Below are 11,573 nucleotides of genomic sequence, written 5' to 3' on the forward strand. Positions count from 1 at the left end.
ATGGGCTCCAAGACCTTGTCATTTATTTATTAACTATGCACTAAGCTTTTAACCTGATGCCAGGTACCTTGTTGGGCCCATGTGTGGAGCTGAAAATACCAAGAGCTACCTGCCTTCCAGGAACTCAAGTCTAGAGATAGGCAATAGCACAAAAGCAAAGGCATGTGAAAGAAAAAAGCAAATGATGTGTGCTATGAATGAAGGCTGGAGAGTCATTGGGTAGGAAGGTATGAAAGGCCTCACTGGGGATGACATTGCTGAGAACAGAATGACAAAAGGGAGCTAGACTTGAACAAGTCATCGTGCAGTGTGTCAGGAAGAAGCTACCACTGCTTCAGACACTCACTAACAGAAGCCAGTTTGTCCAGAGGAGGTGAAAAAGGCAGCCAGTGTGGCTGGAGGGAAACTAGGAGGAGAGCAAAGGGGAGGGAGGAGGGGCAGGGAGAAGTGCTGAGGCCTGGTAGAAAGTTATCTGTTGCTCTTCTGTTACTGCATTGTCCCAATACCTTGCACTGTAAAACACATATATTTAATACCTCACAATTTTTTGTGGATGAGGAAACCAGGCACATATTAACTTGGTTCCCCAGCCTCAGGGTATGTCAGAAGCTGCAGCTGTGGCCTCAACTGAGGCTAGATTGGAAGAATATTTTCTCCCAAGTTGACTCATATGATTCAGGATGCCATTTGGACTCAGAGCCTGGGTTCCTATGTGTCTTTCAGCCTGGACACTGCCTCAGTTCTCTGCCATGTGAGCCTCTATATAATGGCAGCTCAAAACACTACTTGATTTTTGGTTAAAGAAAGGTAAAGAAAAAAGGGATAAAGAAAAAGGGAAAGGGAAAGAGGAGAGAAATGGTACATGAGAGGAAGTAACTAGGAAGTGAAAGACTATTTGAAATTGAAACTTAGACATGACTTTCCATCACATTGGCTGTATCCTATCGGTCAGAAACCAGTCGCTAGCCACTTAGGAGTTACAAAACAATATACCACAAGTCAGCATGGGGAGCCATTGTGAAGGCTGCCCCCTCATAGATTGAAATGAGACAACTGAGTCTCATTCTAAATACAACAGGAAACAACTGGTTTTACTACCATTCTACCCCATCATGGGACCCGTATTAAAATAAGGCCAAGAGGAAGAGTGGCTGTTCCATTACTACACTGATGTCTCTTTTGAATAGTACTCCATGCCACATCCCGCCCCTTTTTTTAATTCTTCCATACTTGATTTTGGGCCTCAGATACACTGGACAACAGCCCACACATATTAAATTTTTTTTTAAGTTTATTTATTTTTGAGACAGAGAGAGACAGAGCATGAACGGGGGAGGGTCAGAGAGAGAGGGAGACACAGAATCGGAAGCAGGCTCCAGGCTCTGAGCCATCAGCCCGGAGCCCGACGCGGGGCTCGAACCCACAGACCGCGAGATTGTGACCTGAGCCGAAGTCGGACGCTTAACCGACTGAGCCACCCAGGTGCCCCAGCCCACACATATTATAAATATTATCCATATATTATCCATTTACACCCGATGAGGCTCCTAGGAAGTATATTCTAGCCTGATCCCAACATGCACATTAGGAAACTATGGAATACTTGAGAGACACATTGAGTTAGGACATATAACTGGTAAAACAAAGAAAAAAAGCTGAATTCAGTTCTGTATCCTCAAAATTAGAACCCTACTTGCATTTCCAGGGAGTTGTGGCTATGGCATTTTTGACTCATTGTTTACAGTTAAGGAGATGACATTGGAGGAGAAAGATAAGCAGTCAACTATCAATAAGGGGTTCTAGATAGGTCTCATTTAAAGAAGGGCCCCAGGTACTGGAATCTTGAAAAAGTGACTTCACTTCCTTGGTGATAGGCTTCAACAGAACTTAGAACTCTGGTAACCAGGTGCCCACATTCTAGAGATGGCCTGCTTTCCAGCTCACTTGCCCAGAGTCACTCTAGAGAACAAAATGTTCTGTTGCTGTATCCCCATTTTCAGGATATGTGGGCTTAAGAAAGCCCAGAGTGAGAAACCTTTATGTCACTGTAGACATCAGCTCAGCCCTCATCTCCGAAGCTGTTGGTCATTTGGCAGGAGGCGCTCACAGGTAACACAAGGTAGCTCAGGGCAGCCCACTGGAGAGCATGCCACAACTCTGATCCTGCCCAGAGCAGGCCTACACCTCTTGCCCCTCGTGTGTGTGTGTGTGTGTGTGTGTGTGTGTGTGTGAGAGAGAGAGAGAGAGATCAGGGGAGGGGACAGAGGACGAGGGCTATGCCCTTCATGAGCAGAAGCAAGATGTCAGGTGTTGAAAGCCTAGCACATCTCTCATGTTCATACCCCAGGTCTTGGCAGGCAGGAGACGATAATTGCTGGGGACCAAGTTCAACTACCTATATGTTAATTACGAGCCCTAGAGTTTCTTCTGGTTTCCTCCTTGCTGGATGTCTTTACAGCTTCCCCTCTTAGCCTGTACTGTAGAGAACACAATTTCTAATGGGGATGTCCCCTTGTGGCAATGTCCAGGGAGGACCCTAAGGTCTCTTGGCCCGACTACGGGGCACTGTACTTGCAGAGCTTCACCCAAGATATCTTTGAGGAGCTGGTCCATGGCTTCAACTACGGCAGCGCCCTAGATAAGTGTCAGGTGCAGAAGGATACCAAGAATCAGCGCTGCTCTGAGGTAAGAATGGGAAGAGGGTTTTTCACACCCAGGGCCTGCACATAAATATGGGGCCAAACCTGAGGCCCTCACATTGTATTTCCACATGAGCGTCCCACAGGCCCAACCACAAAATAATCTGAATATCCAAACCTCTGCCACCAGCTATGTGGTAAGGTAGGAGGACACTCTTTACATATGTTGGAATGGTAGAGAATGCATGTATTGTGTATGTATTTTATTTTTTATATTTTGATAGAGAACATATTTAATGTTTTTAATTAATCATTTTTATTTATTTATTTATTTTTTACTTTTCATGAGGCCATGAGTATCTTTGCATTTTACTGCTGTTTTATTATTTTACCTACTTGCCCCAGATATCCTGGGTAGCACTCAGCTCCACTGTCCTTGCAGAACTTCTCCAAGCCCTTACATATCATCACACAAAACAGGGTGATTTAACACAAAATTAAGGGTGGGATGAAGCCATTCTATATGTTTCTGTAATGTCTTGTCTCTCAGAACACATTAAATTATTGTAGGCCCACCAAGTCATGAGCTGTGTTCTTATATGTCTTCATAATATTCCATAAAGGAGGTTGTGTGCCACTGTTTCAGCCTTTCAAGTCTGTTGGAACTTGACAGGATTCAATTCTGTTTTCATGTCAACAGTGATGCAGGGAAAATCTTAAGTGTCCTAAAAGAATGTTTTAGGTTGCTAGATCTGCCATAACATGGAAGCACTAATTGGGTGGAAGGACTTTGATGCCTCCTGGCTGAGATACCTGCCTCTGTCTTTTAAGAGTTTCACCCAGGAAATCTTTGATGAGCTGCTCTAAGGATTAAATTCCATCTCCCTTGACAAGCAGCAGGTGCATCAGTCCAGCAACAACATCAAGTGCTGGTATAGGGTGAGAACAGGTCCAGATTCATGTCCTTTCTCGGGACCCAGAGATGATCAGGGTAAGCCTGGAACCCAGACTACAATTGACTGGCTCCCTGGGGCCTGCTGAAGAAGGTGGTTTCCCCCAGAAACTTTCTCCCTATCAGGAACAGACCAAGCCTCATTAGCTTAGAGGAAATGCAGCCCATGCTTTTGACAATTCTCAGGACTAACCTATATGATCTTGAGCAGCATTCGAAATTCTAACCCTCTGTTTTCTCATATCTACAGTAGGGATGTTTACTGATGACTCACTGGCATAATGCTCTTAATATAGGCTATTAAAAGAAGTGCTATTGTTGCTCAGCTAAGAGAATGCTTGGAAGTTACCAATGGTTTATCATTTCCCCCATAAAACCAATTGCAATTTTAAGCCTAGAACCTTATTCTGTGTGGGCACCCGAGTCCCTTCTCTTTCACAAGTTCCCAAAGGGATGGGGGTCTTTGGTCTGAGAACCAGACCCTGATCTTCCTGGTAGTTCATGGTATTGAAGCTGACTACATGCCCCTCCTTGTCTACCCGGTGTTAAAAGGAATCAACCCTGTCCCTGGATGAGGCCTGTACAATGCTGAAGCTCAAGGAAGGCACAATGGAAAATTTTTTACAGTCCCTGCTACAATCACCTTTCCAGGATAGAAACATCTCAAACATCACAACCATTTTCTGCATATACCAGGTGTTCCCCATGGCCCAATTAGTCCTGGGACAGCAGTTCAAAAGGTGAGTGCTTGCCTCATACACAGCACAGGGGGGAGCCTCCCATTTACTACTTGTGTATCTTGGGAATGTCACTGCACCTCTATGAGCTTCACTTTCCTCTTCTGGGAGTGCGGTGGTAAGAGGATGAACCTCACAGTGTCAACTGTAGTAAACTATGGGAGAAAACATGGCATGGGCTTATCTGGTGCCTGACTCTGTAGAAAGGGCTGCTGGACATGCTGAGTATCTTTAGGTTTAATAGTTCTCTCTCTCTCCAGTGAAGAAGCTCTCAACCTCAACCCTCGCAGGCCTGTGGCACTTCTGAATTTAGAAAAGGACATGGAAAGCAGAAGTTGTCCTGTTTGCAAAGGACTTCTGAGATTCTATCTAGCTGGGCTTGGTATTTTTCCTTTATATGGCCAGACTAGGGCTTGCTGGGGGACAGGCAGAGGCACCCATGGCCCACACAGTTATCTGAAAAGTACTGGTTGGGTTAATTCAATCAACAGTATATGTTAATCACCTAGTAATGCAGGCACTTTTCTAGTCACTAAGATAATTCAGTGAATAAAGTAGACACAATGCCTTGGTGTCAATTCTAGTCAGAGAGTAGGCAATCACTCTACACTCATGTCCTTGGTTCATTATATGTGACATTTTCATGGCGTCCTCTGGGTATGAAAGGATTGTCCCTTATTTGACCATTATGACAGACTACAAGACCAAGTAAACATACTCATGTTCAGGTCTTCAGGTTCAGTAGGAGGGCCTCCTGCATCCACAGAGCAGCATAAGAGACTTTAGGGGTTGTGGCTGGAGGAGGACTTTCAGAACCATGGAACTCACAGATCTCTTGATTTCCATAGGAGGGCTTATGTTTGGGGGCTTCCTGTGAAGAAGCAAATGAGTCAAAGAGAGCTGTGGATGGGGCCCCAAAACTGGGAAGCAAAGCACAGTCTGGGTTCAGTTGGTGCCTAAGAGACCCATCCCTTCTACTGTTCTATCTGGCTCTGCCTGCTTCTCTCCATATCTACCTCTGCTTACCACAGCAACTAGGGCCAAGAACAGAAGGTGTAGTGAGAAGACTGCTCATAAATCGGCCTCAAACGTAAGCCCTATTACTGGTCTTTACTGAGGATGGCATTGACTATGCCCAAGGCCGTGGTGAGAAGAGTATCAGTGAAAAAACCAGACTCACACAGGTTTTCTGGATGACTAGGCCTTCCACTGCAAAGGCGGGGTTGGAAGTGGGCTGGGCCATCCTCTGGGATCCATAGAGAAATAATGATGCTGTGGGAGTACAGTGTGGAATAAAAGGCCAGGCCTCTGATGCTTCTCCACACATGACTCTACCCAGCACCCTCTCTCCCATCTTGAGTACATGGCCTGACCAGAAATTTCAGGATACCTGGCAGTCTCTGAATTTTACCAGTTTCAAAGTAAAGACAGCCTATGTGGATATGAAGCTGCATGACTGGAACCTGAAGAACCACACCGCCCTTATCCTGGTGCATCAGGAAACTCTGGAGCCCACTGAGGCAGAGTCAGATGGTAAAGGGGATTAAAATCTGGGAAGACTAACTGGGGTGGGGTTCATGGGCTGAATATTGTTTTGAAAGCAATGGTACCTGTCCTGTTTTTGGGAAGGCACCTGGAAAGTCAGTTATGTGGATGAACCTTTCTCTTTATCCTGGTCCAGTGCCAGCCCCAGGGCTCCTTCCAGTTGCAGAGCCAGAAAAGGGGTCTACTATGGAACTAGAGACAGCGCCAGTTATGTTTCAACCATCACCTCAAGCGTCAGAGCCAGCATCACCTCCATCAGCTGTTCCAGAACTGGAACAAGTGCTAACATCTTCTTCAGCATATGTGCCAGGTCCACAGCTACAATCAGCTCAATCATCAGCTTTACTTAGAATTTTAACTCCAGCTCTAAAAATAGAGACAGAGCCAACTCCAGCGCCAGAGCCTTCCTGCCACGGGCATGTGACCCCAAAGAACCAGCTGAATGAGGAGAAGCCCAGCCTCATGGACTTCCCTCCCAAGCTGGTGGCAGAGCAGCTAACGTACATAGATGCGGTAAGAAGCTGGGCTCTCAGGGCAGGACAGGGCAGGGCACTTTCTACATTTTTGCCGTCAGCTAACCCAGACCTGCCTTTCCCTGATGTGGACTACTATAGTCCGGGTCCAAATTTCAGCTCGACCACTTATCAACCATGTTACCCTGCCAAGGTCCTTAAATCAAGCTTTCACTGTCCAGCTGCAAACTGTAGAGATAGGCACTGATAAGAATTGATGCAGAGTTACTGTGTAGATTAAATGAGATAGAACAGCTAGAAAAATGGGTAGGCCCTGGTCCTTCAGGTGGAGGAAGACAGCTCACTGGGTGCAGTCAAGTCCATGGGTCACCCACCCATCTTCCTTGGAGTCTTAACACCCTGTGCACTTATTAGGCATCTGACATGTACATAACTACAAGGGGAAACAGAGAAACCTATGGTTGTAACTGTCATGGGGGAATGTGCATCGAAAGGAGAGTAGGACCAAAGGGAAAAACAGGTGGAGTGGAAAATGCCCCCTTGTGAGGAGTCACATTGAACTGTCATCTAGAGGCTGGGGTTAGCAAGGATGACCAGGGTACAAATTCTCTCCTTCCTTCCCTGCCAGTATTCACTCCTAGGTCTTCCTGTACTTGACTCCCTCAGTGAAAATAGAATGGAATGAAATCCAGGGATTCCAATCAGGCTCAGGCCACATTCTCAGCTTCAGGAACTAAAGCTCTGACCTGGTAACCTCCTACCTAGGACACTAATCCTGAATGTGAAATGGCTGGCTGAACACTCCTACCCTCCCCACCCCATTCTCTAGGAGCTGTTCAAGAAGGTGCTGCCTCATCAGTGCCTGGGCTCCATCTGGTCCAAGCGGAATAAGCCTGGTAATGAGCACCTGGCACCCACAGTCTGTGCTACCGTCACCCAATTTAACAGTGTGGTCAACTGTGTCATCACCACCTGCCTTGGAAACCCAAGAATGATAGCCCAGGACAGGGCCATGGTGGTGGAGCACTGGATAAAGGTGGCCAAGGTATTTTATGGGAGGCCAAGATGAGTCACTCTTCTGAGCCTTGGAAACTGATATTTCCTTTATCAATTCTCAGGGTTGGAGTCCCTAGTCTAAGCCCTAGGGTCTGCACAGTCCCTAGGCTCTTCCCTCCAGGGACATGCTGACCTTTACTTGCATGTCCCAATGGTGGAACGCTCAGTTCCTACCTGGCTCCTTCCTTGGAATGAGCTAAAATCTTCCCTCTCCCCAGCAGTGTTACTCTTTGGGTCTTATATGTGCCCTTCTGCAGGCACCTGGATATCTGTCATCTTGGAGGGAAAATTTAAACTGAGGGAGACTGATACTTTAGAGCAAATAGGACTCCTGCTACCCACATGACCACTCATTCTCTTCCCTCCCCAGGCCTGTCAAATCATGCGGAACTACTCTTCACTGCATGCCATCCTCTCTGCTCTGCAGAGTGCCTCAATTTACTCTCTGAAGAAGACATGGGAGAAAGTTTCCAGGTGAGTATGCCTCTCTCCATAGAAGGATCAGGGTGGATGAGGGATTTCCCATATGCACATCTTTTCCCCCTCAGTAACTGGGACCCTCCTGGGAGGCAGCAAACCCTGGCAATAGAACCTGGGCTGGTGTACAGGTCTATAACCCACCCTGGAGAATAGTCCACCCTGACTCCAGCTACAGAAATATTTTTTCTTAAATATCACGCACTGAGTTGACCCAAATTAAATATTATCAAGCGCTTACTTTACAGCAACAAAACTCTCTGCCCAATTGAAACCACACCTGACTGAAACAGAGTTGCTCAATTAATATGGAAATGGTGGCACTGGATGACTCACATGAGAGCTCCCTCCATGTCCTACAAACACCTTAGTTCTCAGAGGAATCCAGAGAAAACCCTAATACTGGCAGTTTGACTTTTTGGAGTACTCAAATAAGAGGGACTTACATTCAAGCCACATGATTCCTATAATTTTTTCTGCCATTTTTTCCTCTATTCAGGAAGAGCTTTCAAAAATTTAAAAAGCTGTGCACTGAAGATAACCCACAGAGAAGGGAACTGTTCCTGAAGGTATCATGGGAGGAGGAGGTTTGGGAAGAGAGAGGGTGGGGCCTGAGGGAACAGGGTCCTGAGTGGATGAAGAAAGACTGCTGTGTAGGGGAATGATCTGAAGCATTCCTTGGGGAGGTGAAGCCTTTGGTATGAATATGGTTACAGTTTGGGGTGAAGATTCCATTGGGGGTGGAGCAAGAAGGTGCTGTTCAACCAGATGCTATAGACACCCTGTCTCTCCATATTAACAGCTAGTCCAGATGGGGACCTGTATACAGCTTGAGAGCCCAGAGGACAGCCCTCTGCTCAGTAGTGGGGTTGGGATGGGTGGAGGGAAACAATAATGATAGTAATAGGACACTGAGTCCTCAGAAGACCATGTGATGTAGGTGGTGTTCTCACTTTTCTCAATGAGAAAACAAGCTCAGGAAGGCCAGGCTGCAAGTTCAAGGTCACACATGGAGTGAATGTTGGAGCTGAGATTGTGCTAGAATCACTCACAGCATGTTTAAGGATAATGTAGCATTGGTACCAGCTGACTTGGGTCAGATGTCCAGGGTCTCAAGTCAAAGATGGTGGGGGGGGGGGGAGTGGACTGAGGATATTATGGTCTCAATGAACTTGTCCTTGCCCCTGCAGGAGCGGCCATCTAAATGGGCCACCCTGATGATGAGCCGCCAGAGAGCCCAGAAAAGGCTGCAGAAGAAGGTGAGTGTTCCTGGGGAATAGAGCCTCCAGAGTGAGAGGAGAAGGGCTCCTCTCTGACAGCTGGAGGCCTCCAGATCAAGACAGGTGGACCTTTCTACTCCAGCTCCTCCTCTTGTTGCCACAGCTTCCAAAACTCTTATTTTAAAGTGACTGGGAGGAGGGTCTATCCAGCTGGATGCAGAATGGATTTGTGGGTGGAGAGGGGCCTAGGACTACATACAATTTGATTTTCTAAAAGCAGGCCCTGGTGGTGATTAGGAGAAGTCTGATGTCCTTGGAGGGTGAGGGTAAGGGGGAATTGAGAGGCGGCTGCTAGGGATCCTAGGCTGCTCCATGTGAGAACCTGGGGTGGACCAGGAGGCTGAAGCATTTTCAAGGGAGGGTCCCTGTGTGCACCTGAGAGCAGGGACTCATCCCACCCCTACTCTAATGACACAGGGTGTTGTCCCCTTCCTTGGCACTTTCCTCACTGACATGGTGATGCTGGACACTGCAATGGAGGACTATCTGAAGGTGAGTGAACCTCTAGATTGTGTAGGAGGGCCCAGAATCCTGAGGTTTGGGAGTGGAGAACCCCTGTAATGAGTCCTGAGACCTCAGTACTTGGCAAACCTCCCCTCATGAGAGCTTCACAGCTACCCCTGTGAGCTAGAGTTTCTCATCTCAGTGATGAGTGAAGGGAGTTTGCACTTATGACACTGGTCCTGGTGCCCAAGACTGTCTGAATGCAAAGCTGCATGAAGTTTGTCTGAGTTGACCTCAGCCTCTCCCTCTCAGGCTGCTTATGGGGGGAGAGCAAAGTCAGGCACCTCCACATCGGCAAGCACTTACATAGCCTAACAGCCCCCTCCCCCCAGAGGTTTCAGCCTCCCCTTCTGTCATCAGAGAGGGTTGTGCTATAAGGTGCTTGACTGTCCACCCCATGTCCTCCTTTCTCTGGACCCCAGAGCCTGGCTTATATCCCAGTCCTGTTATCTGTGTATGGACAGTCTTCTAGTGTGTCCTGGCACGAGAACAACATGAGAAAGGATGTGTATAAGGAACAAGCAATAACAAGGGGCTCTTTCTGATGGACTTTGGCTATTTGCTTTCTAGGGCGATGAGATCAACCATAAGAAAAAAACTAAGGTGAGCATTTGTGGCACTTCCTATTAGGGAAGTGTAGGGGAGTGGATACCAGAGATGCCCCTGGGAAGAATATTTCTTGGCTTCATCCCCTCCATCACACATTTACTGGAATAGTTTGATAATGAAAAAGTGTAAGACCCATCCATCTGGTAAGTGAAGTCAGGGGAGTGGCATCAGGGATAACTTCCTGCAGGAGGAGGGGCTATTTATACTCACCTCTGCGAACAGGTTGAGACTGGATGAATTTATCAGGGAAGGAAGGCTGCCACATGTGCAAAGACCTAGGACTGGTCCCCTATCCCACTGCTCAACCCACCCAGGCTCTGTGTGCATCCTGTTCTTCTCTTGGCCTAGGAATACGAAGTAATGAAAGAGATCATGCTCCTCCAGGTGGCTGCAGATAACTACACTCTAGAACCGAAGGAGCAGTTTAGAGCCTGGTTCCAGGCTGTGGAGCGACTCAGTGAGGATGAGAGGTGAGGCCCATCAGGAGCTGAGCAAAGGCGTGGACTCTTTCTGGTGGCCACTCTAGGGATCCTGCATCCATGGCTCCCTGGGCAGCCTCAAGCCTTGTTTCCTGGTGATCACTGGAACACCAGATTCCAGCTACTGGGAAAACACTGGGAGAGACACCTGAATTGTAGCTCCTGGTCGACTCACAGGTGTCATTCTCTCTTTAGCTACATCCTGTCCTGCCAGCTGGAGCCCCAATCCTAACTGACCAGTGGAACTCAAGAACAAGAAGAATTGGCCACAATCAAGCTCAGGACTGAGTGAATGTCCAGTGATAGTGCAACCTTTCCTCAGCAGCTTGGACACTTGCTGTGATGAATCCCATCTCCTTGACACTTTTTCCTCCCATCTATTTACCTACTTGGAGTGGCAATATTTATCTTAAATAGTAAAAGCTAGATTTGAATATTATTATATTAAAGCCTTCTTTCTTTTATAGCCCAGGAGTTTGGTTTGGTTCTATTACTTCCTACAGCAACTTAAATGGTGTACAGACTCTCATATTCTTTCTTGAACTAAGAAATCTTACAGAGTCATCAGCTATTGTATGTGGGAGGAAGGAGAAGAGCCAGCCCTCCTCCCAAATTCCTCTTAGAGAACAGGTTAATTTCAGTATAATGAATTTGGGTAAAAAAGAAGAGACAGCCCCTCAGAATTACTGAGATTTAGAGGTTGAAGTTACTTTCACAGGAATGGCAGCAACCATTGAAATTAGATGTCCTTAAGTGTAACAATTTCCAGGACTACTACCTGCCCCAGGACAGTGGCTGCTTTCTACACTTTAAAGGAAAAGG

The 11,573-nt window shown here is 47.0% G+C and overlaps 1 protein-coding gene across 2 annotated transcripts; it reads left to right on the forward strand.

Annotated features, from left to right (window-relative positions):
* Positions 1–1,881: 1,881 nt before the first annotated feature.
* Positions 1,882–11,217, forward strand: LOC122236203 (ral guanine nucleotide dissociation stimulator-like). Of its 2 annotated transcripts, none has more exons than XM_042977095.1 (13): positions 1,882–2,109; positions 2,578–2,685; positions 4,144–4,331; positions 5,668–5,861; positions 6,010–6,386; positions 7,176–7,391; positions 7,773–7,876; positions 8,379–8,448; positions 9,070–9,138; positions 9,577–9,651; positions 10,234–10,266; positions 10,621–10,742; positions 10,947–11,217. In XM_042977095.1, exons 1-13 carry the CDS (start codon positions 1,924–1,926, stop codon positions 10,981–10,983), a joined length of 1,779 nt encoding a protein of 592 aa, XP_042833029.1. In that variant the 5' UTR covers positions 1,882–1,923; the 3' UTR covers positions 10,984–11,217. The 2 variants fall into 2 exon arrangements, with proteins under 2 accessions (XP_042833029.1, XP_042833030.1); XM_042977096.1 differs by having other exon boundaries at positions 2,031–2,119.
* Positions 11,218–11,573: the final 356 nt, after the last annotated feature.

This window comes from Panthera tigris, assembly GCF_018350195.1.
Source record: "Panthera tigris isolate Pti1 chromosome A3 unlocalized genomic scaffold, P.tigris_Pti1_mat1.1 chrA3_random_Un_scaffold_92, whole genome shotgun sequence".
Classification (NCBI taxonomy): Eukaryota; Metazoa; Chordata; class Mammalia; order Carnivora; family Felidae; genus Panthera; species Panthera tigris.

Bases quoted from the DNA above. Each gene is read 5' to 3' on its own strand.
- LOC122236203 (XM_042977095.1), top strand. From the start codon at position 1,924: ATGGCCTGCTTTCCAGCTCACTTGCCCAGAGTCACTCTAGAGAACAAA. The intron at 5,862-6,009 runs GTAAAGGGGATT...ATCCTGGTCCAG, and splicing joins CACTGAGGCAGAGTCAGATG to TGCCAGCCCCAGGGCTCCTT. The intron at 6,387-7,175 runs GTAAGAAGCTGG...CCCATTCTCTAG, and splicing joins AGCTAACGTACATAGATGCG to GAGCTGTTCAAGAAGGTGCT.